This window comes from Lissotriton vulgaris, chromosome 9 (assembly GCF_964263255.1).
Source record: "Lissotriton vulgaris chromosome 9, aLisVul1.2, whole genome shotgun sequence".
Classification (NCBI taxonomy): Eukaryota; Metazoa; Chordata; class Amphibia; order Caudata; family Salamandridae; genus Lissotriton; species Lissotriton vulgaris.
In genome coordinates this window covers 992,310,266-992,333,885 of record NC_141697.1, presented here as the reverse complement: position 1 = coordinate 992,333,885, position 23,620 = coordinate 992,310,266, and the positions used below count along the sequence as shown (strand labels likewise).

Genomic DNA, 23,620 nt, shown 5'->3' with positions numbered 1-23,620 from the left:
AAATCAGCTTTTCATCGCCTTCAGCAGGCCAAAAAAAAGCATGCCGCTTTCCAAACAAAGCATTTCAAGATGGATATCCTCTGCAATTGCCTTTTGCCATGACAAAGCCGGACGACCGTTACACTCCAAAGTCCGAGCTCATTCCTCAAGAGCTATGTCCACATCGGCGGCACTATTCGCTGGGGTGCCAATTCTGGACATTTGCAGGGCAGCGACCTGGAAGTCGCCGCACACATTCACCAGGCACTACTGCCTGGATACGGAACTGATGCAGGATGCAGCTGTAGGCCAGGCTGTACTTCGCCATCTATTCCAGTGAGATGAGCCTTCCTCCTTCCCGCCATCCTTTATTGGTATGCACATTTACTTCTTTATTATATTTACTTGTTGACGGTTGTTCGTCGTATGATATGTGTTATCTCAGACTGCTTATACTGTCTCTTTACAAATGTGCACAATGTATTGCTCGCTACTCTGATTCAGGCATGTGAATCTATGAAAGACACCCATAATACTGGATAAGAAATGCGTTACTTACCTGTAACTGCAGTTATCCAGTATTGGTGTCTTTCATAGATTCACATGCACCCTCCCGCCTCCCCAGAAAGGTCTCTTCTCTCTCTCTATCCTATATTACGCCTACCTAGCTTGGTGCGTACGAAAATCCGAGAGACTGAGGCTCCTGGCAGGAAGGTTCTAGAGGGAGGTGGTAGCTGATATGCTGCCTTCTAGAGTTTGGTCCTTTTTACAAAAGGACATAGGTTACTAAGGCAAGGCCCTTAGGCCTACTTTTCTCTATGTATGTCTATAGGACATTACTGTTCTATTTACCGGGGCTCCCATCTCGATGACGGAGAATGATTCAGGCATGTGAATCTATGAAAGACACCAATACTGGATAACTGCAGTTACAGGTAAGTAACGCATTTCTTTCTGCCCAACAGCAGACTGATTGCAAGCAAGTCTTGCAGCAGTATGCTAAACTCTTTTCCTTGACCCCTGGTCAGACAAACTGATGTGTCCATGAGTTGGACACTGATGACAGTTCACCTGTCAAAAACAAAATCTATTGACCGTCTGATCAAGTCAAGGAAAGCATCAGAGAGGAAGTCAGCAAGATGCTGGAGTTAGGCTTTATTGAACCCTCTGAGAGCCCCTGGGCCAGCCCAGTGGTTCTACTCCCCAAACCTCATCCACAGGGTGGAAAGAGAAATGAGGTTCTGTGTGGACTATAGAGGACTCAACTCTTGTCGCCAAGACAGATGCTCACCCTATCCCAAGAGCAGATAAGTTGATAAACAAACTGGGGGGCAGACACATTTCTCAGTAACTTTGACTTAACTGCAGGGTACTGGCAAATTGGCATGGCCCCAGGAGCATAAGATAAAACCGCATTCTCCACACCTGAAGGGCATTATCGGTTTGTTATGCCCTTTGGTTTAAAGAATGCCCCTGCCACCTTCCAGAGGTTGGTGAACCAATTTCTTGCTGGATTAGAGTCTTTAAGTGCGGCTTATCTAGATAATATTGCGGTCTTCCGCTCCACCTGGCAGGATCACCTGATCCACCTTGGGAAGGTTTCAAATGCCCTGCAAACTGCTGGCCTAACTAGCTAGGCATCCACATGCCAGATAGGGCAGGGAACTGTGGGGTACTTGGGCCACCTTGTTGGCGGAGGCCAGGTACAACCATTACAGCCCAAGATCAAGGCCATCCTGGACTGCGCAGCTCCAACAACCCAGACCCAAGTCGGGGCATTCCTTTGCTTGACTGGGTACTACAGGTGGTTTGTGAAGGGATATAGGTCCATTGTAGCTCCCCTCAGAAAACTCTCCTCCAAGAAAATGCCCAAAAAGGTAAACTGGACAGTTGGTTGTCAAAAGGCTTTTGACATCCTGAAAGAGGCTATGTGCTCGGCACCAATTCTCAAAGCTCCAGATTATGCCAAGCATTTCATTGTGCAGACTGATGCCTCTGAGCTAGGTATAGGAGCGGTCCTATCCCAGACTAATGATGAAGGCCAAGACCAACCTGTTGCTTTTATAAGCAGAAGGCTTCTCCCTAGGGAGCAGCGTTTGAGTGCCATTGAAAGGGAGGCCTTTGCTGTGGTTTGGTCCCTGAAGAAGCTGAGACCATACTTGTTTGGTACTCACTTCCTTGTACAAACTGATCAAGGACCTCTCAGATGGCTAATGAAAATGAAAGGTGAAAATCCTGAACGTTTGAGTTGGTCCATCTCCCTAGAGAGAATGGCCTTTGTAGTGGAACACAGACCTGGGACTACCCATCCCAATGCAGATGGACTTTACAGGTTATTCCACTCAGAAAATGAAGACTCTTTAGGGAAAGGTTAGTGTCATCCTCTTTCGTTTGGGGATGGGGGGGATGGGGGGGGGGGTGGAGTGCCCTCTTTCTGCATGGTTGCCCCCACGTTTTGCTGTACTGCTGATGTACTTTGACTAAGATTGGCAGGGATCGCGAAGGGGAAGCTTCAAAGACTTGCCGCCTTTTTGAGCTTCCCCAGGCCACTTGCTGATTTCAGGAACTAGTCCCCACTGTTTCTGACCCCCACTTTGAGCAGGAGAACCGGCGGGAAAAACAAGCGAGGAGAGGTGTACCCACCTCTGCCACCTTCACCCCTCCGGTGGGGGAGGCAAGGTGAAGTAAAACTCAGTCCACGCCATCTTGAAAATGGGGGGACTCAGCCAACCAGGGACAGGCTCATTCCTCCCTCACACTAAAGAGTGGCATAATAGGGGGTGTACCCACCCCAGGGAAGGGCCCCATTGGTCCTCGCCTTTTACCTACCTGTAACAACCCTAAATCTAGTATTTTGGGGCACCACTGAACCTTGCTTCCTCAGACAAGAACCTGCAACAGGAAGAAGGACTGAACAGCTGTGCAGCAGCTAACTAGAGGAAGACGCCCACTGACTTGGCCCCAGACCTACCGGCCTGTCTTCCCCCTCGAACCTGCTCCTGCAAAATCCTGGTGTCCTGCAGCCAGCAACCTCAAACACCCCGGAGGTCCTGCCTGCCCTCAACTCCTAAGATGTTGTCTCCCCTGAACACTGGATTTGTTCATTTGCAACCTCTTGCCTTGACCGGAAAACGCGAATACGCACTACTCTGCACCTGCCGTCCACGGCCCGAGCGGGCAAACACCACGAGGAGGTCACCCTGGCGATCCTGACCCGAGATCGGGTGACCCCCGACCTGCCTCAAGACTCTATCCGATGCCTGCAGTCTAAATCCAGAAGGCTCCCCTAACCTCGACCAGGAGCTGGTAAGAAGATCCGACCCCAAAAGGCACCCGCGCCATAAGGCCTTGTTTGCCCAACGTGCCTAACCAATGCCTACCCTCCCAAGTTACCTCTCGAAGTAGTGGTCCCACCCAGAAGACCATTGTCTCCCTGCCTACAGTGCTTTTGCAAACCAAATTTTCTCCATTGAAACCAACAGAGCGTCCGACGTCTAACTGCACCCGGCCGCCCTAGTGCCGCTGATGGTGCAACTTTGGTGCTACTTTGTTTTCCCAATTGCCCTGAGCTAAAAGTCCAGGAGCTTTGCTCCCACAGCTGAGTGGCCTGCTAGTCAGCAACCGGAGGCATCCTATCCCCCATTGGATAACATTGGGCCTCAGCACTGTGCACCCGGCCGCCCTAGTTTGTTTGTTGACTTGATAACATCGCTGCGCCAGCGCTTGGCAGTGAATAAGGACTGCTGCAAGCGTTTTAATTGTTTTGCTATTTGTTTTAAAAGTGTGTTTTATATACCTGTATCTTTGTTTGCCCACTCCCCGGTCCACCGCAGCAACCAGTGCTGTTTGTAGTGGAGGGAGGTAAAGCGGCACTACTTCCTGGTTGCTCCACATTGGGCGGCCTTCTTTGGAGGGTGACGCGCTAGTCTCCCCCTTCGCCCTCACTACATAAGGGCTTGGAATCATTCGCGCTCGTTTGTTGACTTGATAACATCGCTGCGCCAGTGCTTGGCAGTGAATAAGGACTGCTGCAAGCGTTTTAATTGTTTTGCTATTTGTTTTAAAAGTGTGTTTTAAATACCTGTATCTTTGTTTGTCCACTCCCCGGTCCACCGCAGCAACCAGTGCTGTTTGTAGTGGAGGGAGGTAAAGCGGCACTACTTCCTGGTTGCTCCACATTGGGCGGCCATCTTTGGAGGGTGACGCGCTAGTCTCCCCCTTCGCCCTCACTACATAAGGGCTTGGAATCATTCGCGCTCGTTTGTTGACTTATTCACTGCCAAGCTCTGGCGCAGCGATGTTATCAAGGACTGCTGCAAGCGTTTTAATTGTTTTGCTATTTGTTTTAAAAGTGTGTTTTAAATACCTGTATCTTTGTTTGCCCACTCCCCGGTCCACCGCAGCAACCAGTGCTGTTTGTAGTGGAGGGAGGTAAAGCGGAACTACTTCCTGGTTGCTCCACATTGGGCGGCCATCTTTGGAGGGTGACTCGCTAGTCTCCCCCTTCGCCTAATCTATATCTGCTCTCTTTGTCCCGCGCAGCGGTGACGCGCAGCGGTAGCGCCATAGACGCGCTAAAGAGAAGCCAGTCTGCGCCAGTCCGCGTCCGGACGCTTCCTGCTTGCTCTTGGACAGGACTCCCATCATGGTAGGGGCTCTACTCTCTTATAACTCCTCTTCGCTTCTCGCCCTAGGACCCCTTACCAATTCGTCATGTCGCCACTCGTTCCTCCCCACCAACACAGAGTACCATTGCAAAGACTGTGACTGGAGTCCACTTCCCCTACACAGCTGTTATTCGCCCCCTGTACAGAAATGGAGAATGTTTCTCCTCAATTGTCGGTCTTTACTGAAACATTATACTGAACTGTACATGTTGATTGAAGAGCTCAACCCTGAGGCTCTTTTTTTGACAGAAACATGGCCCCAGATAGACAATGACCCGACCACAGTGTGGGTCACTCCTCAAGGATATACGCTCAAAAGACTGGACCGCCAGACTGGGAGAGGCGGTGGATTGGCTATTATATATAGAGACAGCTATAGATGCCGCGTCACTCCAACCACCACGCCAACTTGCGAGAGCCTTCACTTCTCGTTAGAACTCTCTCCCACTACCACCTTCTCTGGTATCCTAGCCTATCGTCCACCTGGCGCCCTTAACAACTTTATCACCAAGATAACAGACCTCGCTGTTGTCTTGTGTGTCGTGTTGACCTCGCCTAACCTTACTTTGCTCGGGGACCTCAACTTACATCTAGATGACCCCCACGACACATCAGCCAATAACCTCCGTTCCAACTTGCAAGCCATTGACCTATGCCAAAAGGGCTTTCATGCAACGCATAATAGGCGACATCTTCTTGATCACATCTACAGTAATATAAATAATCTCACGGTGGAGACTCCTATACCACTACCCTGGACCAACCATTTTTTAATACCTCTCACCTGGCGCACTAACCCCCCCTCCTCCTCTCAAAACCTCGCTAAGCACCGGGGAAGGAAATGGCCCTCACTTCCCCTCCCTGACTGGGAAGCCGCCCTTGCCAGAGATCCACCTAGGAAGGGAACTAATCCCAATACGGCCACTAATAACTTCGACAATTGGATCTCTAGTACCCTTGACCAGGTTCTTCCTAAACACTCTTGTAAATCTATAAGAAGACCCAAAGTTGCCCCATGGTATACACCCGCCCTTAGACTCATGAAATTAGCCTGCCATAAATTTGAGAGAGCCTGGAGGCAGGACCACTCTCAACTTAGAAAGGCTGAGTACAGGGCTGCTATAAAGCTCTATAAAATGGAGATAAAGGCGGCACAAGTTCTTTTTTATGAAGGGAAAATTAACGCGGCTGCGAATGCCCCCAAGGAAAATTTTAAAATAGCTAAATCCCTTATCTCACCCCTCGCTGAGCGTCCCTCTGTTGAAGGCGCCCAAAACCGCTGTAACGATTTGGCTGTCTTTTTTTCCCAAAAGATCCAGGCCATATACTACTCATTCAGTAACACTAAGGAAGATAAGGAATCCACCCCGCCTACAACCTCTGACTCCTTTGTCCCCTGTATGCTTGATAAAATTCCACTTCTTGACACCCCTGGATTAGACAGACTGATCCCTAAGATCACTTCTGGTTCTCCCAACGACCCAGCACCCCCTCAGACCCTCATCAAGGTCATGAACGTCATTCGTCCGGTTATCTTAGACGTTCTTAACACATCCATCACTTCCAAATCTGTTCCACCACCATGGAAGTGTGCGATGGTGAAGGCCTTGTTCAAAAAGCCCAACCTTGACCAGAGTAATTTGGCAAACTACCGCCCTATTTCTTTACTTCCGTGGCTGAGCAAACTGCTTGAGAGGCACGTTAACAACACCTTAGTGGACTATTTGGAGTCCAATAGCCTGCTGCGTGCCTCTCAGACAGGGTTTCGCCCTCAGCACCAGAACCGAAACCGCCCTCCTAGCGGTAACGGAAGAAGCGAGAGCCGTGCTGGACCGGGGAGGAAAAGTCGCCATTATTCTATTGGACCTCAGCGCCGCGTTCGACACGGTTAACCATGCCACGCTATTACAACGACTGGCGGGCATGGGCGTGTCGGGCGCGGCCCTGGAATGGCTGGCATCCTTCCTGGATGAACGATTCTTTCAGGTCTTTGAGGGTGAGGCGGCTTCCCCCAAACACCCACTTAGGTGCGGGGTCCCCCAGGGCTCCTCCCTAAGTCCTACCCTTTTTTTTTTTTGTAAAATTTTTATTTTGCATATAACAAGAAGGAAAAAACACAAGAAAGCCGCACCGAGGTGCCGCACATGTCCCCACACAGTGGGAAAAGAAGCAAATTAAAACGGTGGTGACGCTACATCGCAAAGATAAAGATCAGTCAATCAGTCCAGGTACCTGCAAAAAAAAAGCCATAAGAAAAAGCCACATAGGTGCGGAGTCTTGCGAAATCAAAATGTCCCATCAAGCAGGCCTTCGGGCTATACAAAACCGTGGAAATGTACCACCCGGTGAAAATAGGCACCTCGGTTGCAACACAGGGAAAGAAAGAGAAAATACAACTCCCCAACCCCCCCCCCACCCCCCCCCTCCCCCACGACGGTGACGCATACATACCACATTCATTCAACAGGCACACTAAATTTGGAAGAGGTGTAAGGATCTCAATGATGCTGGGCAAACAGCCGAAGGCAAGCCAGTAGATAGGAAGGATACCAAGGGACCCCAAACGTGCTTAAAGTTCTTGTAGTTACAGAGGAAGATGTCCGCCATTCTTTCCAGGCTCAAAAGCCTCCAGAGTCTCGCGTGCCAAAGTGATATCGCTGGTGCCTCTTTACGTTTCCAAGCCGCCGCCAGCGTGAGCTTGGCTGCCCCCAAGCGCAGCCACAGAATCTTTTTATCCGAGCGCGTCTGGTGTTAAAGACCGGGGTCCCGCAGGCCCAATAGCGCAAAGGCCATAGAGTCCTCAATAGGATATTGAAGGATATCCTTGATATGGGAAAGAATTTCATCCCAGTACGGCCTGATCACGGGGCAATCCCACCAAATGTGGCGAAAGTCCCCCAGAAGTCCACATCCCCTCCAGCACTTATCCGAGGCAGCCGGATAGATACGGTGGAGCCGAGTCGGAACCATATACCATTGCGTGAGAGTCTTTAAGTGAGCCTCCCGTAAGTGGATCGAGTGGTTAAATTGGTTCATATCCCTCCAAAGCGCTGACCATTCGGTGTCGGTGACATCCCTTCCCACCATCTCCTCCCATTGCTCCATATATCGTGGCCTAGGTGACAATTCAGACTGAAGCAGCAACTGATATAGGAAGGAGATGGCTCCCTTCATTGTAGACGTCCTTAGCAGAAAAGCCTCAAATTTCGAGGGAGGCCTCGTGGCTGCCTCCAGCACCCCTGGCGACGTGGCCCAATGTAGCAATTGGACATGCCTATACCTATCAGTCTGCGGCACCTGGTAGTCCCGCATGCAGTTAGCAAAGATCAAAGGCTCAGAGCCATGAAACAGGTGAAGCAGCCCCCTGCACCCACCCTCCCTCCATGCGTCAAAGGGTCCCTCGGCTAACGCCGGTGGAAAGGCCGGGTTGAAATGCAATGGCGTGAACGGAGATGGGAAGGTTGTCCACCATTCATCGCCAGCCAAGGTGTCCCAGACCTTCAGCGTAGTGCCCGTGGGGGTACTGATGTAGGCATTCAAGGGGCGGTCTTTCTTCGGTTTCCAGGCTAAATCCCAGATGGACCGACCCGCCACGCTCCGGTCCATATGCAGCCAATGTTTTTCTGATAGCTGCTGCGACCATTCCACCATGACCCTCAATTGGGCAGCCTTCTAATATAGGTGCAGGTCCGGGAGACCAACCCCACCCTCCGACCGAGGCCGGCGCATAACTGTGAAGGACAGACGGGCTCGGCCCCCTTGCCAGATAAAGATTCAAAATGTAAGATTTGCCAGAGTTTACTTTAAATCCCGCCACACCCTCAAAATCAAGCAAAATTTCCCTTACGCAGGGCAAGGAACCAGCCGGATCCGCCACCGAGAGCAGGACGTCGTCCGCGAAGAGCGAGATTTTATGTTGCTCTCCCGTGAACGGTATGCCCTTCACGCCTTCATCTTCCCTCACCGCCACCGCCTCAATACTGAGCGCGAACAGCAAGGGAGAGAGGGGACACCCCTGTCTAGTGCCCCGCGAGTGTGGGAAGAAGGCCGATAGGTGGCCATTCACCGCCTTTCTCGAGCGTGGGCTGCAAAAGTTTGCCTTTGCCATAGTGATGAATCTGTCAGAGAAGCCGAAGGCCAGTAGCGTATTAAACAGAAAGCCCCATCCACTCGGTCGAAGGCCTTCTCCGCGTCCAGGCCCACCAGCACAGCCGGTATGCGGAACCTGTCCGCTTTTTCGATGAGGTGAACCACTCTACGGGTATTATCGTGGGTCTGTCGACCTTTAATAAAGCCAGACTGGTCTGGGTGGATAATCGCCGGCAACAGATCCTGTAGGCGGCTCGCCAGAATCGCCGAGTATAGTTTTGCGTCAATGTTAAGTAAGGCTATGGGGCGAAACGAAGCACAATGCTCCGGGTCCTTCCCTGGTTTCGGCAAGACCGTGATCACCGCCTCGGCCAGGGTCCCTGTGTTCATTCCGGACGACGCCATATCATTAAAGAAAGCAACTAAAAAATCACACAGCTCGGTAGCATACGTCTTGTAAATGGTGTAACCATGGTGTAACCATCCGGACCCGGGGCCTTGTGTAATTTCAAATTTTTGATGGCGGAGAGAACCTCTTCTCTAGAAATTGGCGCCTCCAATAGGTCGTTCCATTCGCTAGATACTCGGGGTAACGGCAAACGTCGTAAGAACTCCCTTTGTGATTCCGCATCCAGGTTGTCACCCGTATACAACTCGGCGTAAAAGAGTCCAAAAATGTCCGCCTTCGTTCCGTCCCGGTGTTGCAGCACCCCTGCAGCATCTCTGTCCCCTCCTATGTATTCCCGCTCCCTCCTATCCCGCAGTTGCCGCGCCAAATGTTTACCAACCTTGTTACCGCTTGAATATGATTGTCGCCCCAGTCGCAAAAGCGTAAGCTCGGCCCTATTGGCATAGTGCGCCTTTAATTTGCCTCTCACCGCTGTCAGCGGGCGGAGAGTCACCCTCGAGGGGTTGAGTTTGTGAGCACGTTCGAGCTCGACCACCTCAGCCTCCAAGGCCTCACGTTCCTTCCTCCGCAGGGCGTTAATCTGCGAATTGAGTCCCAGGCATGTGCCCCTGATCGTAGCTTTAAAGGCGTCCCACGTGGTCGACAGTGAGGTGTCCGACGGGGGATTAAGGTCAAAGAATTCTCTGATAGCAAGTCGCAAGGCTTGATTAGATATATCGTCCCTGATTACCGACGCCGGGAAATACCACTTCCGATGCGACGCACCAGTTGGCGACCAACGAAGGCTAAGCACCAAGAGACTGTGGTCCGAAACAGAGATTGGAAGAATGGCGGCATCTACCACGTCCCCGCGTAGAGATTGGCTAAGGAAAATGAAATCCAAACGGGAATAGGAATGATGCACGTGGGAAAAAAATGTGTAATCCTTTGTGGTAGGGTGGAAAAACCGCCAGCCATCAACTAGTCCCAGGTCCCCCACTCCATGCTGTGCCGAAGCAGAAAACACCCCCGTGCCCGCCCTATGCCCCCCAGAGCTGTCCAAATCCTTGTCCCACACCAGATTAAAATCCCCCAGCAAGAATAGATGACCCTCCGCAAAGTCCCCAACCTTCAACAACAGATCCTGCAAATACTTATTCTGACCTACGTTGGGTAAATACACCACCACAAAAGTGCACAGTCGACCTTGAATAAGCCCTTTGACCATCAACCAACGGCCCTCCTTATCGTGACGCACCTCCATAGGTTGAAAGTGCAGCGCAGCTCGGAAAAGGAGTGCCACCCCCCTGTGTTTCGTAGCGGCGGAAGACCTATAAATAATGGGATAAGCCTTATGGCGGAGCCGCATCTCATCTTTCCGTGCTAAGTGGGTTTCTTGCAACCCCACAATGTCAAGGTGATGATCCACCACATATTTCCACACCTTCTGCCTCTTCTGTGGCGAATTCATGCCCTTTACGTTCCATGACCCTATGCTAACCAGCATTACAAAAATGGACCCCAAGAATATCTCCTGTCACTCCAATTGTCCCCCTCCCCATACATAGACAACCTCCGATCCAAGGGACGCCCAGGGGGTCCGCCACTCTCCCCCCTCCATAATCCAAAACTCGCCAGCCAATCACAGCAATGTCATCCACGATGCCAGCTCGCACGCACACCAGCAGCCATCCATCCAGCAGTCCCCCTTTCCCACCGTCATGGGACCCCCCCAACACCCCAAACTCACCAACTCCAACCCCCCCCCCCCCCCCCCCCCCCCCCCCCAGTCGAAAAACAACCAATAGCAAAAACAAAAGCAAAATTGTGAAAGCGAAGACAGTACTCATCGTGTCCAGAAGACCGGAGTCCGTAAGGGGCCTTCCTTTCAGGAAGTAGGCCGGGGGGACTAATACAGTATCCCCCATGGCCACGGTCGAGGGTGTCTCCTCCAAGAGTACTTTCATACCCCCAGACCAGGAGGCCAGAACCCCTCCGGCGCCGATCCATCAGCAAGAAAGAGGTCACGCTGCTCCGGAGCTTTGCTGCGTATCAGCCAATGTAGCCGAAGCCACCGATGCCACCGCGTTGCCCCGCTCCTGCAGGCTGGTAGTGAGGTCCGGTCGCCGCCGATCAGGGGAAGCGCCCACCCTGTGCCAGGAAGACGAGCGGTGGCGCCTCCGAGACAGAGAAGTAGTTGCTTCCTGCGAAGGCGGTACATCCTCCAGGCCCAGGAGGTCCTTTGCCACCTGGAGCGAGCGGATCTGTGCGAGCCGATTCTGCCACCGAAAGATGATAGGAAATGGATGCCCCCAGGAATAAGCGATGCCACGTTCTCTCAGAAAGGCAGTCACTGGGCGGAACTCCCTTCGTTTCCGCAGTGTGGAGGCCGCTAAATCTTGATACAGCTGAGGGCGGTGATCCCTGAACTGCAATGACGTGATTGCCCGGGCTTTGCGGAGGATACGCTCTTTCACCTGAAAGTCGTGGACACATACAAGAATATCAGGAGGGGGCCCCCCCCCCGCGCCTGGGCAACCCCACTCTATGCACCCTGTCCATTCGAATTTCCAGCGTATCCTCCTCATCCAGTATCTGGAGGAACAGGTCTTGGACATATCCACGCAGGTCTCCTGCCTCACCATCCCAGGGCACAGCTCGGATACGAATGTTGTTCCTGCGGGAACGGTTTTCTAAGTCCTCCGCGTGCGCCTGTAAGTCCAGGTTCTGCTCGGTGAGGCGGATGATATCCTGCTGCAGCAAGTGCACATCGTTGGCCATATTTAAATCATGGTCCTCCAGAGTCTCCACCCTCTCGCCTATACCGTCCACATCCCTCCGCACCTCCCGTAGATCGGAGGCCAATTGCGCGCGGAGCTCGGAGATGTCTTCCTTAATGGAGGCAAAGAGTTCGGTCATAAAAGCCTTCGTCACCGGTGCCTCATCGTCCGATTGCTTCGAAGATCCACTAGCTCCAGGGGATGCCGGCTGCTGGAAAGATTTCGAAGTGCCATCCTTCCCCGGGCGCCCCTTGCGCTGCCCGTTAGACATGGCGGCAAGCAGCACTCCACCCAGGCGCCACGCGGCCAAACAAGATGGCGGGCCCTGCCGCTCGACCCAGTCTAGAACTTAGGCCCGTGATCCCAATGGCCAAGCCTCGAACTATAGGCCGTAGTACTTCTGAAAAACGCTCACGGCCCACACAGCAGCCCGGGTCTTCGCTCCTTAGGCGTCACAGACGACCAGGGTAAAGCTCAAGCTTGCGGACGACCAAAAGTCCAATGGCGGCCATGCAGGAATGCCGCCGCTATCCCATAGGCCGCGTCCTCCTCATACGCAGATCCGGCCTCACCGGAGCCCGCCGACCTGGCACCGCTCTCCACCACCAGTCTCGCTCAGGGCCACAGCCACTGCCCAGTCTCACCGCCACCGGCATTCAGATGTCTCGGGCCTCCTCTCGGCGAACACCGCCGGGTGCTGTTAAACCTCCTCCTCCAAGCCTCGTGGGCCTGCTCCACGCCACAAGCTAGATGACTCCAAGCCACCCCTGTAGCAAGATCTGCCGCCTCGCCGACTCAGTGCGGGTCTCCACCTTCCGCCAGCTCCGGAACCTCCAGGCGGGATCTCAGGAGCTTCGCCCTCTTCCTACATCGGCCGCCAAGACCCAAGAAAGGCCGGGGTCGCGCAGGCCACAAAGCTCAGTCGGTCTCGTGGTCGATCTTGAAGTCTCTCCGCCCCACCGACAGCACCAAACCTCTCCGCTATGCCAGGGGGACTTCTGCAGCACTTGTGAAGCGAAACCGCTCCCTCAGGACCGTACTATAAGATGCTTTGTCGGATCAGCGCCGGAGCGGCTCGGAAAGGCGTCCTACTCCGCCGCCATCTTGGCCACGCCCTCAGTCCTACCCTTTTTAATGCCTACATGGAACCTCTAGACAGGATAGTCCATCCCTTTGGTGTGCGTATTGTCACCTACGCGGACGATACCCAACTGGTGGTCTCTTTAGACCACTCTGAGGGATCGTCCTCCACCTTAGGCCCCTGTCTAGAGCCTGTCGCCAGATGGATGCAATCTTCCTGTCTGAAACTCAATGGGGAGAAGACAGACATCATCCTATTCGGCAATCCTCCCCCCTCTGCCCTTGCATCCATCTGGCCACCATGTTTGGGCCCGCCCCCCATCCCGAAGTCCCAGATAAAGAGCCTCGGGATCTGGCTCGACAAAGCACTGGACTTCTCGGTCCAAGCTACCAAGACCGCCGCCACCTGTTTTGGGCTAATGAGGATGTTGCGGAAGGTGCTCCCTCTGCTCCCATTCCAGGCGAGGAGGGTCATGGTCCAGGCCCTGATACTCTCCCGCCTGGATTATGGGAATGCTCTTTATATGGGAGTCCCGATTTCCGTCACTCAGAAGCTCCAAGTCACACAAAACAGCGTGGCTGGCTTACTTTATAACCTACCCCGCTGGCAGTCAGCGAAGAACGCCCTAAAGGAACTTCACTGGCTCCCAGTGGCGGCAAGAGTGCAATTTAAGGTTATGTGTATTTTACACAAATCCTTCCACCGAACAGGTCCCGCAATTCTACATCCTATGGTTACGCCTTATGTTCCGTCCCGCCCCCTTCGCTCGTGCACCCTTCAGCTGGCAACTTCCATCAAAGTCAATAAAGCCCGCTGGGGAGGCCGCTCCTTTTCCCATACTGCGGCCAGACTTTGGAATTCCCTCCCTCTCTCTCTTCGAGAAAACAGCAACCATATGTCTTTTAGGAAAGCTCTGAAAACGCACTTGTTTGCCAAAACCTGCTGAACTACCCTGAGCTCGCGTTAAGCAATCAGTCACAAGCGCTGCGAGGCCTCCGGGTAATTACGCGCTATATAAGTGCAATTTTTCATTTCATTTCATTTCTAGTGCCCCTGTGGGTGTAACAAGAGTGCATTCTTGACCCTGGGTGATTCTGAGTCTACCACCAAAACCTCAACTCCCACTACCAAATACTTTACCTCAAAACCAATAACACTATTTTCCTCCATAGGATAACATTGACAGTTTTTCCGTGAAAAGTTTCTAAGTGTGGAGTTTGAGAAACTAAAGAAATTCTTTAAAATTGCATAATCTAACAAAAACGAATTTACTTACCTGTTTTCAGGAAATGTCCCAGAGTAGCATCTAGGTATACTACTCTGTTTAGGCATGGTAATCTCAAAAGTTACTTACATGCTATTTTACTAAAGCCTATTCAAGTGTATGTACTGCATTTATTAAGTATTGCATTTCTCTGTGTCCATACTGTAAATCAAACCAAAGTGCATACAAAATTATCATTCAAGCTGTATGTCAATTGCATTTCTACTATATAGTATTTATTGCTTACCTGTGCCAGGCTTGCTTGGATCTAGAAAATGAAATAATGAAAAGAATATTTTTATACAAAAACAATTGGTCTGAAGTGCAGTCTTTGAGTGTGTTAGTTCATTTGCTGACTGAGTGTGTACAACAAAATGCTTAACACTGTCCTCTGATACTGCCTTACTGCTCGACCACACTACCACAAATGGAGAGTAAGGTTCTATCTAACTTTACCTCTGACTACCTTTGGGGTTCCACTCGAGTCTGTACACACTATACCTCACTTTGGCATAGTATATACAGAGCCAGCTTTATACATACACTGAAGTATTTTTTCATTATTCAAAAAAGATGTGAATGTATACAAGACCTCCAACTGAATTATAATTATCTTGATGTTGCCATTAAGAAGGTGGATGCTCCCCAATGTGGTTCCTGTCAGTAAAACTGTGTAATTAAGCCACAGACTGGTCCCTTATGTGATTTGCATGTTAGATCTTTGCAACTTAAGGTTGAAGACCGAAGATTAACACTTTTTTCCTTTTCTGTGCTTAGAACCTTTGGTTTGCCAACCCTGGAGGCAGTAACAGCATGCCTAGCCAGAGCCGCAGCTCAGTGCAGCGAACACATTCTTTACCCGTCCACACATCACCACAGGCCATCCTCATGTTCCCACAAGGTGAGTGTCATTTGGTTTCTTCACGTTATTGCTTCTCCTTTACCATGGGAATACAGGTTTCACTGTAGTCCTTCTCATGGCCACCCATTTAAGTAGAAGTCCTACTACCCTTCTTTCTCATGTGTTAGGGAGCTCATTACAAACAGACTCTGACAGGTAGGATTTTAAAGGGGTTGGAGGCTGGGGTCTGACCTTGGAGAGTGACTTCCAGAATGTTTGGGCACAGTAAAAAAATTATTGGTTGTCTGTCTGTTGTAGCAAATGGAGACATAGTTTTCTTCTGCTAGTACATTTTCCACCTCAAGGGATGAGTTTATGGTGATAAGTAGTTTTGTAAATAACAATACCTGGTTTGAAGTTAATTCTTTGCCTTTAGTTGAGCCAGTGTAGGTTAATTAGTTGCATATTGATATTACTGCTGTATCTGATAGATACTTCTAGATGCAGATTCCTTACCTTAGAATAATCCCCGGGTGTCATACTGTACCTGGAGGATTTTTGAGCAGTACCCCTGCGCGCACATAGGTGGCGTCGTTCTGCGCCGCATGGAGCCGTCCACGCCGGAAGTTTCTTATTAGAGTTTCTAGCCTCAGATTCCTTAACCTTACTCTGACTGGATCTGGATATATTTTCATGACCAGTATCCCTGTGCGCTGGTAGGTGGTGTTGATCGGCTTAGTGTACATCATCTCATCATGTATACATGCACCACCCAGACGCTGACGTCCGTTCTTTTCTTTCGGCGCCAGTCAGCACTGATCTGTAGAAGAGCTATCCCGTCAGACACTTTTTTACTGGATTTTTTTCGACTTCTGTCAACTTCTTATGAGGTTTATTCCTTCTGGTGTGGCAGAAATGTCCTCCAAGAAGTCTGGCTAAAAGCCTTGTGGCCCCTTGTCATCGACCAATGTCGGTAATGATCTTGCATGCCTGTGGTGCCTCAAGTGCAACCAAGACCCTAAGTTGTGATCCGACTGCCCGAGGGGTCAGCAGGGATCCCATCACGTTCCCTTTCAGCTGCTCTGGTGCCAGTCAAACCCTCAGGGGTCTGTTCATGGATCCGGACGGACGCCAATCATACAAACTCGACCTTTCCCGACGCCAGTCTTGATGCAGACTCTCAACATCATCCCCATTCTGATCCCTGAATCCGTTTCCAGCATCAACTGGAGCCTTTCCTCCTAGATAGGAGTCTGAGCCCTATTTTTTTGAGTTAGGACTCTGGGAAGAATGGGAGGTATCACTGGACACTGAGGAATACCAGCCATATGAAGAGAAACCCTAACATGGACTGGTGCGAGGAGATAGTTGAAGCTGCTGGACTAAACACCTCTCCAAATATTTGTATGCTTTCTCCCCGTTCCATGGCTACTGAGGAGGGAACCTCTTGCGCAATGGTGGTGTGCAGGGCGACTGAGGCCCATAATCTTCAGTTGCCCTCAGTGGCATTAAAGACTAACATCTTGACGGAGGTTCTGCAAGCTGGAGTCTCCCCCTCAGAACAGCTACTCCTGTTCAAGGAGGCCCTCACTGACATCCTTTTGGGTGACTTGGTGCAAACCCAACACAGGGCCTCCTGTGAATAGGACGATATCCCGACCCTCCGCAGGGGACCCAAACTGACTCACTCAACACCCTTCCCCAGAGAACTTTGTGGTCCAAGCCATGACATCCCATGTAAATCCTGGTGCATTCCCTACCGCTCCCTCGGATAGGGAATCCAAGAGGCTGGACTCTTTTAAGAATTTTTTCCCCCCCCATCAACGTTGCATTGCGGTCCATGAACACTGCATGCGTTTTGGGCCGTTACTCCCACGATATATGGGACATGGTTGTGCAGGTGATGCCAACGTTTCTGGAGGAGGCTTTCATCGTACTCTCTCAGGCTGTTGCCGCTGGGATAGATGCAGCGAAGTTCACTAGTCGATGTGGACTTGACACTACCAACTCACTGGGCAGAATGGTTTTGGCGACATTGGCCTTCAGGCACCATGCCTGGTTGAGGCGAGCTGGATTTTCGGAGGATGTTCAATCCTCTTATTGATACGCCCTTTGATGGTATCTGGCTCTTCGGAGACCAAGCAGATCTGGCACTGGAGCACTTCAAGGTCAGTCTGGCTATGGGCAGGTCCTTGGGCCTTTCTACGACTTTATTTCACCCTCAGTTCGCCTTTCACAGCTACAAAAGGGGCTTCCAGCCATGCCAATTCCCACCCAGCCGCGCATGCTCCCCAGCCTTTGCGTGGCCAAGAGCATCGTACTTGTAGACCTTGTGGGTCAGGCAACCAGAGGTCTGGTTAGTCCACCACCCCCAGACAGCTTCAGTTTCCAAACCCTCCTAATCTGCCCTGTTACCAGCATAGGCACCCAGTTGGCAGCAGGATTCGCCATTTCCTGACCTACTGGCAGTCCATCAAATGGGACAGGTGGGTTTTGCAAATCGTCCGAAGGGGTTACTCTCTCCCCTTCGTGACAGCTTATCCCTCCATGCCACCATCTCATGACCAGATGACTGTGGATCATTGGTCCCTTTTCCACAAGGAAGTCACAACTTTCTTGGCCAAGGGAGCCATAAAGAGGTTGCCAATGCCAGAAGTGGATTCTGGTTGCTGTTCCCACTAATTTCTGTTTCTCAAAAAGGATGGAGGGCTTTGTCCTATTCTAGACCTGCGGCCCCTGAACTACTTCCGCAAGAAGAAGTTGAAAATGCTCATGTTAGTTCAGGGTCCTGTTTTCTCTGGACCCAGGATACTGGATAACAGCATTGGACTTGCAGGACTCTTATTTAACTTTTCCCATCCTGCCTGCCCACTGGCGTTACCTACGGTTTACAGTAGACAAAGAACATTTTCAGTTCACTGTTCTCCCTTTGGGCCTTACCAGCTCCCCTCAGGTGTTCACCACGGTGATGGCAGTGGTTGCAGCGCACCTGCGGAGATCAGGGGTGCCAGTCTTCCCCTCCCCTGATGACTGGCTGTTGAAAGCTGGCTTGCACCAGGCTGTCTTCTCCTACTTCCAGACTATAGCTAATCTCATCATTCGCTGGGGTACGCTATCAACATGCCGAAGTCACACCTGACTGACTCCCTCTCAGATGCTCCCTTTCTTCTGAGCTGTTCTGGACACAGTGCAGTTTTGGGCTTATCCTCCCAAGCAGTGAGTCCCGGTTAATCAGGCTATGATACTGATGTTTCAGCCTCTAACCTGTATTTTTGTGAGACTGTTGGGACTCACATCCTGCTGGTAATTGATGTCTGATGGCATATGCGAGCTCTGCAGTGGGACAAGGTAGCGCATTGCTGCAGTGGCGCTTCGCGCTTCTAGCGCTGATATTGCTTTTTAAAAAGACCTCCTGATTATTCTTTTGTTTTGCTCTTGGTTGGTATCCCCCATTTTTATTTCCCTCTTACTTGCATTTTAATAGTGCCCCGCACCGCTACTTGAGCGGGTCCGGTTCCTGGTGTGGGAGTCCATTTCCGGCGCCATCTTGGAGTGGTGTGGGGGGCGGTTCAGGCACCAGCATTTGCGTGCGCTCTACTGCGCAGGAGCCAGCTAGGGTCATCTACTTAAGGCGAGTCCCTTCGAGGCTCGGCCTTGACAAGGTAGCGCATTGCTGCAGTGGCGCTTCGCGCTTCTAGCGCTGATATTGCTTTTTAAAAAGACTTCCTGATTATTCTTTTGTTTTGCTCTTGGTTGGTATCCCCCGTTTTTATTTCCCTCTTACTTGCATTTTAATAGTGCCCCGCACCGCTACTTGAGCGGGTCCGGTTCCTGGGGTGGGAGTCCATTTCCGGCGCCATCTTGGAGTGGTGTGGGGGCGGTTCAGGCGCCAGCATTTTCGTGCGCTCTACTGCGCAGGAGCCAGCTAGGGTCATCTACTTAAAGCTCCTCCCCAAGCGCAGCGGGATCACGCAGCGGGGGCGCCTTCACTTAGCCGGAGTCGTGCCAGAGTCCTGCCCGTCTGCGCCCGTCCGCGCTAAGGCCGTGCGGGGCGCTGCGGGTAAGTGAACCGTGTGAGGTAAGTTTTTTCAACCTGTGTCGCGATGCTCACCTACTCTAGAGAGAGTTTATGGTCTATTGGGCAGGCCGTTCCAAGATGTGTGCTACCACCCATCCATATTCTTTGCGGCCCTTATCAGTGTACCTGCAATAGGCGGATGCTTGACCCCCCGGTGTCTATTCACCAGAGGGGCACTCCATCCGTCCCCCGGAGCAATGGCTCTGTGCCCACTCTGCGGGTGCTGAATCTGAATGCTAGATCTGTGGTAAAACATCACCAAGCCATTTATGACCTTATTGAGGATGAGTCCCCTGACGTTTTCGCTATCACAGAAACCTGGCTTCAGGAGGCGGACGTGGCCATTATCAACTTAGCCTGTCCCCCTGAGTACTCTATGTACACTTTGAATCGACCTACTAGAGGTGGTGGCATTGCCCTTATAGTCAGGTCCTGTTTTACCTGTAATTGGAATGGCCTCAACATCGCTGGCTGCGAAAGCACCTCTTAAGATCTTTATCAGCCCACAGTTTACGCTCTCTGGGATGGTTGTCTACCGACCTCCTGGTAGCGATGTAGTGTTCAGAGACGCATTTCCAGATGCTGTTAGTACGCTAGTCATGGGCTGTGCTAACTTTTCCATCTTGGGTGACCTGAACCTGCATTTCGATATTCAGACCATCCCGGCGGTGAGCAGTATTCTAGCTGATCTAGAGGCTCTTCAGCTTTCCCAACAGGTATCCCAGCCCACCCACGCAGGGGGCCACATTTTGGACCCCTTCTTTACCAACTTGGCCGAGGCTAGGGTTCTGTCCATCTCCCCTTTAGGGTGGACAGATCATTTTCTTGTGGCCATTCGGTACCCTTTGCCTGAGACCCCTCCCACTCCATCGGTCAGAAGGGTTCCTAGGCGGCACTGGAACAAACTCAGCCTGGACGACCTGCACCGTCTCCTAGAGGAAGAGCCGCTAGGCCCTCTGGACAATGTGGAAACGGGCTATGATCAGTTCTGTACATGGATCTCCAAGGCATTGGACTCTCTGATTCCCATCGTCTCGAGCAAATTAAGCTCTAGAGAGTCGAGTCCCTGGTATGACAGTGCGCTACGTGCCTTGAAGGGTATATGTAGACGGGTTCAATAAATTTGCTTCGCAAATTAAATCTGGCTCTCCGTCGGATCCAGTAAGACCCGCTCTTTTTAGAGACCAGTCCTTTCTGGAGCGCTCTACAGTGTGTTCCCTAATTAATCTTTCACTGGCCTCAGGTGTGGTTCCAACTAAATGGAAGCAGGCGGTGGTTTCTCCAATCATTAAGAAGCCTTCGTTGGACCCTTCGAAACCCGAAAGTTATCGCCCTATTTCATTACTACCCGGGCCGGCGAAGATTGCGGAGGCTCATGTTAACCTGGCCTTGTCAGAACATCTTGCTCGGACCAATGTCCTAGACTCCACGCAGAATGGCTTCCGTGCTGGGCACAGCACGGAGACGGCCCTTCTTGCTATGGTAGAGCACCTACGTGCGGTTTTGGATGCTGGTCAGTCGGCGGCGCTGGTATCATTAGACCTCAGCGCCGCCTGTGACACTGTTTCTCACAGCATTCTGCTGCACCGGTTGGAGGAGTTTGGTGTTGGGGGACAGGCTTTACAGTGGTTTTGCTCCTTTCTCGACAATCGTTCTTTCTGTGTGGCCATCCCACCCTTTCAGTCCAAATTCCAGCCTCTGGCCATGGGGGTTCCGCAGGGATCCTCGCTGAGCCCCACGTTATTTAACCTGTACGTGAGACCGCTGGCTGAGGTCTCAAGGCAGTGGGGCCTGACTCTGGTCTCTTATGCCGATGACACTCAGCTGACGGTTACTCTCAGTGGGGATGCGGAACAAGATGCCCCTAGGTTTCAGAATGGACTAAAGGCGGTGGCCAACTGGTTGACGGCGAACTGTCTCCAGCTTAATTCTACAAAGACAGAGATTATGATTGTCGGTAAGAGAGTGGAGCTTTGGGGTGACAGGTGGTGGCCCTCAGAGCAGGGACCAGCTCCGACTCCGGTCTCGGAACTAAGAAACTTGGGAGTTTGGCTGGACGCTGACCTCACTTTTGTTGGCCATACTAAGAAAACTGCAGCCTGCTGTTTTGGCGTTCTTCGGGGTTTAAGACCTGTTCTTAAATATTTTGATGCCCCGACTAGGCAGCTGGTGATTCAGGCTACGGTTATTTCCCGCCTGGATTACGCCAGCTCCCTCCTGGTGGGGGCTAGTCAGGCAGAAATTACCCACCTGCAGCGGGTGCAAAATGCCGCAGCTAGAGCGATAGTCGGCCTGCCCAGATTCTGTCCTGTTTCCAACGTTCTTCGCTCCCTGCATTGGTTACCAGTGAGGATGAGAATTCACTTTAAGGTCCTTTGTTTGACTTTTAAAATTCTGAAAGGCATAGCTCCTCAGATTCTGTCCAATCTTCTGTCCTTCTATGTCCCGACACGCTCTCTTCGTTCCTTGGGCCAGGCCCTTGCCGTGGTCCCTCGGTTCAGGCTTTGTCGTGCCGGTGGCCGATCTTTTTGTGTAAAAGCCGCAGCTATCTGGAACTCTCTCCCGGTGGAAATTCGTTGGTTGGAGGATCTCATGCACTTTCGGAAAGCCATTAAAACTTTTCTGTTTTAGTCTTTCCTTTTAGCTGTCCCTATCTGATTTGGTTTAAGTTGTGCTATGGTCTACCTTGTTCGGGCGCCAGGACGCTCCTTTGCTGGAGCAGCTGTGCGCACAATAAATACCTATAACATAACCTGAAGTTCTAATGGGCACAGCATCAGGGGAACCTCTCCGACATTGTCCAGATCTCGGAGGGAACTGTGAATGATCTTCATTGGTGGCTAACTAACTGCGATTGGATCAGAGGCACACCCCTCTACCTTCCCTTCACAGTAGTGTCAGATACAGCAGTCCTGGGATGGGACGGCCATCTGGGAGCAGTGGAGATCAGAGGACTCTGGTCTCCGGTGAAATCCAGACTCCCCATGAACCTGCTGGAGCTCTGTGCAGTCTGTCTGGCGTTAAAAGCCTTTCTACCCTCCAACAAGGAAAGGCTAGTGCAGGTGTTTACAGACAACACCACAGCCATTTGGTACTGCAACAAACTGATCAGGGTGCGGTTGTGGACCCTTTTTCAGGAAGCCCTGCGTCTCTCGACATGGCTAGAAATTCTGGGACATTTTCCTGGCCGTTCAACAGCTGGAAGGCTCCCTGTACACCAGAGTGGACAAACTCGGCTGTCTATGCCTATCTTATCACAAGTGCAAGGTCTCAGTGGGGAGAGCGTTTGTTAGATCGGTTTGCCTCCACTGAGAGCGCACAATGTCAGCAATTTTGTGCACTTGAGTTTCCAAGACAGCTCTCGCTCAGAAACGCTTTTAGTTTGGAGTGGATCACAGGCCTCCTATATACTTCTCTGCCCATACCACTCCTGCCCAGAGTTCTCAAGAAGATCAAGAGCGATTGGGCCAAGTCATCTTTCTGGCTCCAGACTGGGCACGCAGATTCTGGTATCCCGAGCAACTGAGCCTGGCCCTTGTCCTCTGATCAGGCTGCCCATTTGGGAGAATCTTCTGTCACAGCAGCAGAGGTGGGTCCTCTACCCAAACCTGTCCACTCTCCTCCGTCTTGCGTAGAGATTGAGCAACAGAAGACAGCTTTCAACGTTCCTCCTGAAGTCTGCAGTTTCCACTTGGCAGCGAGGCATCCCTCCACCAAGGCGGTGTATCTTGCCATTGGAAAACATTTGTGACATTGTGTGAAGAAAAAGACCTTGATCCCCTTTCTGCCCCCCTTTCTGAAGTTCTACTTATCATTCTTTCCCTTGCCCGGCAGGGCTCTGCTCTATGCACTCTTAAGGGCTATGTTTCTGCTCTGCCTGACACACCTTTCATTTTGAAATCCCCTATTGTACATAGGTTTCTTAAAGGTCTTGTTCATATTTTCCCTTCTTCTCCATGTATCCCTCAGTGGGCCCTTAATTTGGTCTTATTCTCTTGATGTGTGCTCTTTTCGAGCCTTTCCATAATTGCCCCTTCAGGCTTCTTATAATTGAAACAGCATTCCTTCTGGCTGTTACAGCGGCCCAAAAAATGAGGGTGCAGCAGGCCTTGTCATCCAAGCCACCGTACCCCTCGACCAACTTGTGCTTCGCACAAGTCACCTGTCTCCCAAAAGTGGTTACTCTATTTTGTGTAGGCCACTCCATCACACTGTCTACTTTTTACGCTCCTCTACATCCCTTTAAAGAAGAGAAACGATTCTACCGCCTGGATGCAAAAAGAGTGGCATTCTACCTTAACTGCACACAAGAGTTCCTAGTGGACGACCAACTCTTCGTGGGGTATGATGCTGAGAAGAAAAGCCTGGCTGTGTAGAAGTGGACCATCTCCAGATGGGTTATGCTTTGCATTAAAATCTGCCACGCATTGGCCAAGAAGCAACCTCCTGAAGG

At 51.4% G+C, this 23,620-nt stretch overlaps 1 protein-coding gene across 4 annotated transcripts in view; it reads left to right on the top strand.

Annotated features, from left to right (window-relative positions):
* SAMD4B (sterile alpha motif domain containing 4B) overlaps positions 1-23,620 on the top strand; it is a 1,107,967-nt gene that overhangs the window by 857,109 nt on the left and 227,238 nt on the right. For all 4 annotated transcript variants that reach the window (XM_086938873.1, XM_086938871.1, XM_086938870.1 and 1 more), the window contains exon 11: positions 15,026-15,149. In XM_086938873.1, coding sequence (XP_086794999.1) covers positions 15,026-15,149 — 124 coding nt within the window. The remainder of the gene's footprint in view (positions 1-15,025; positions 15,150-23,620) is intronic.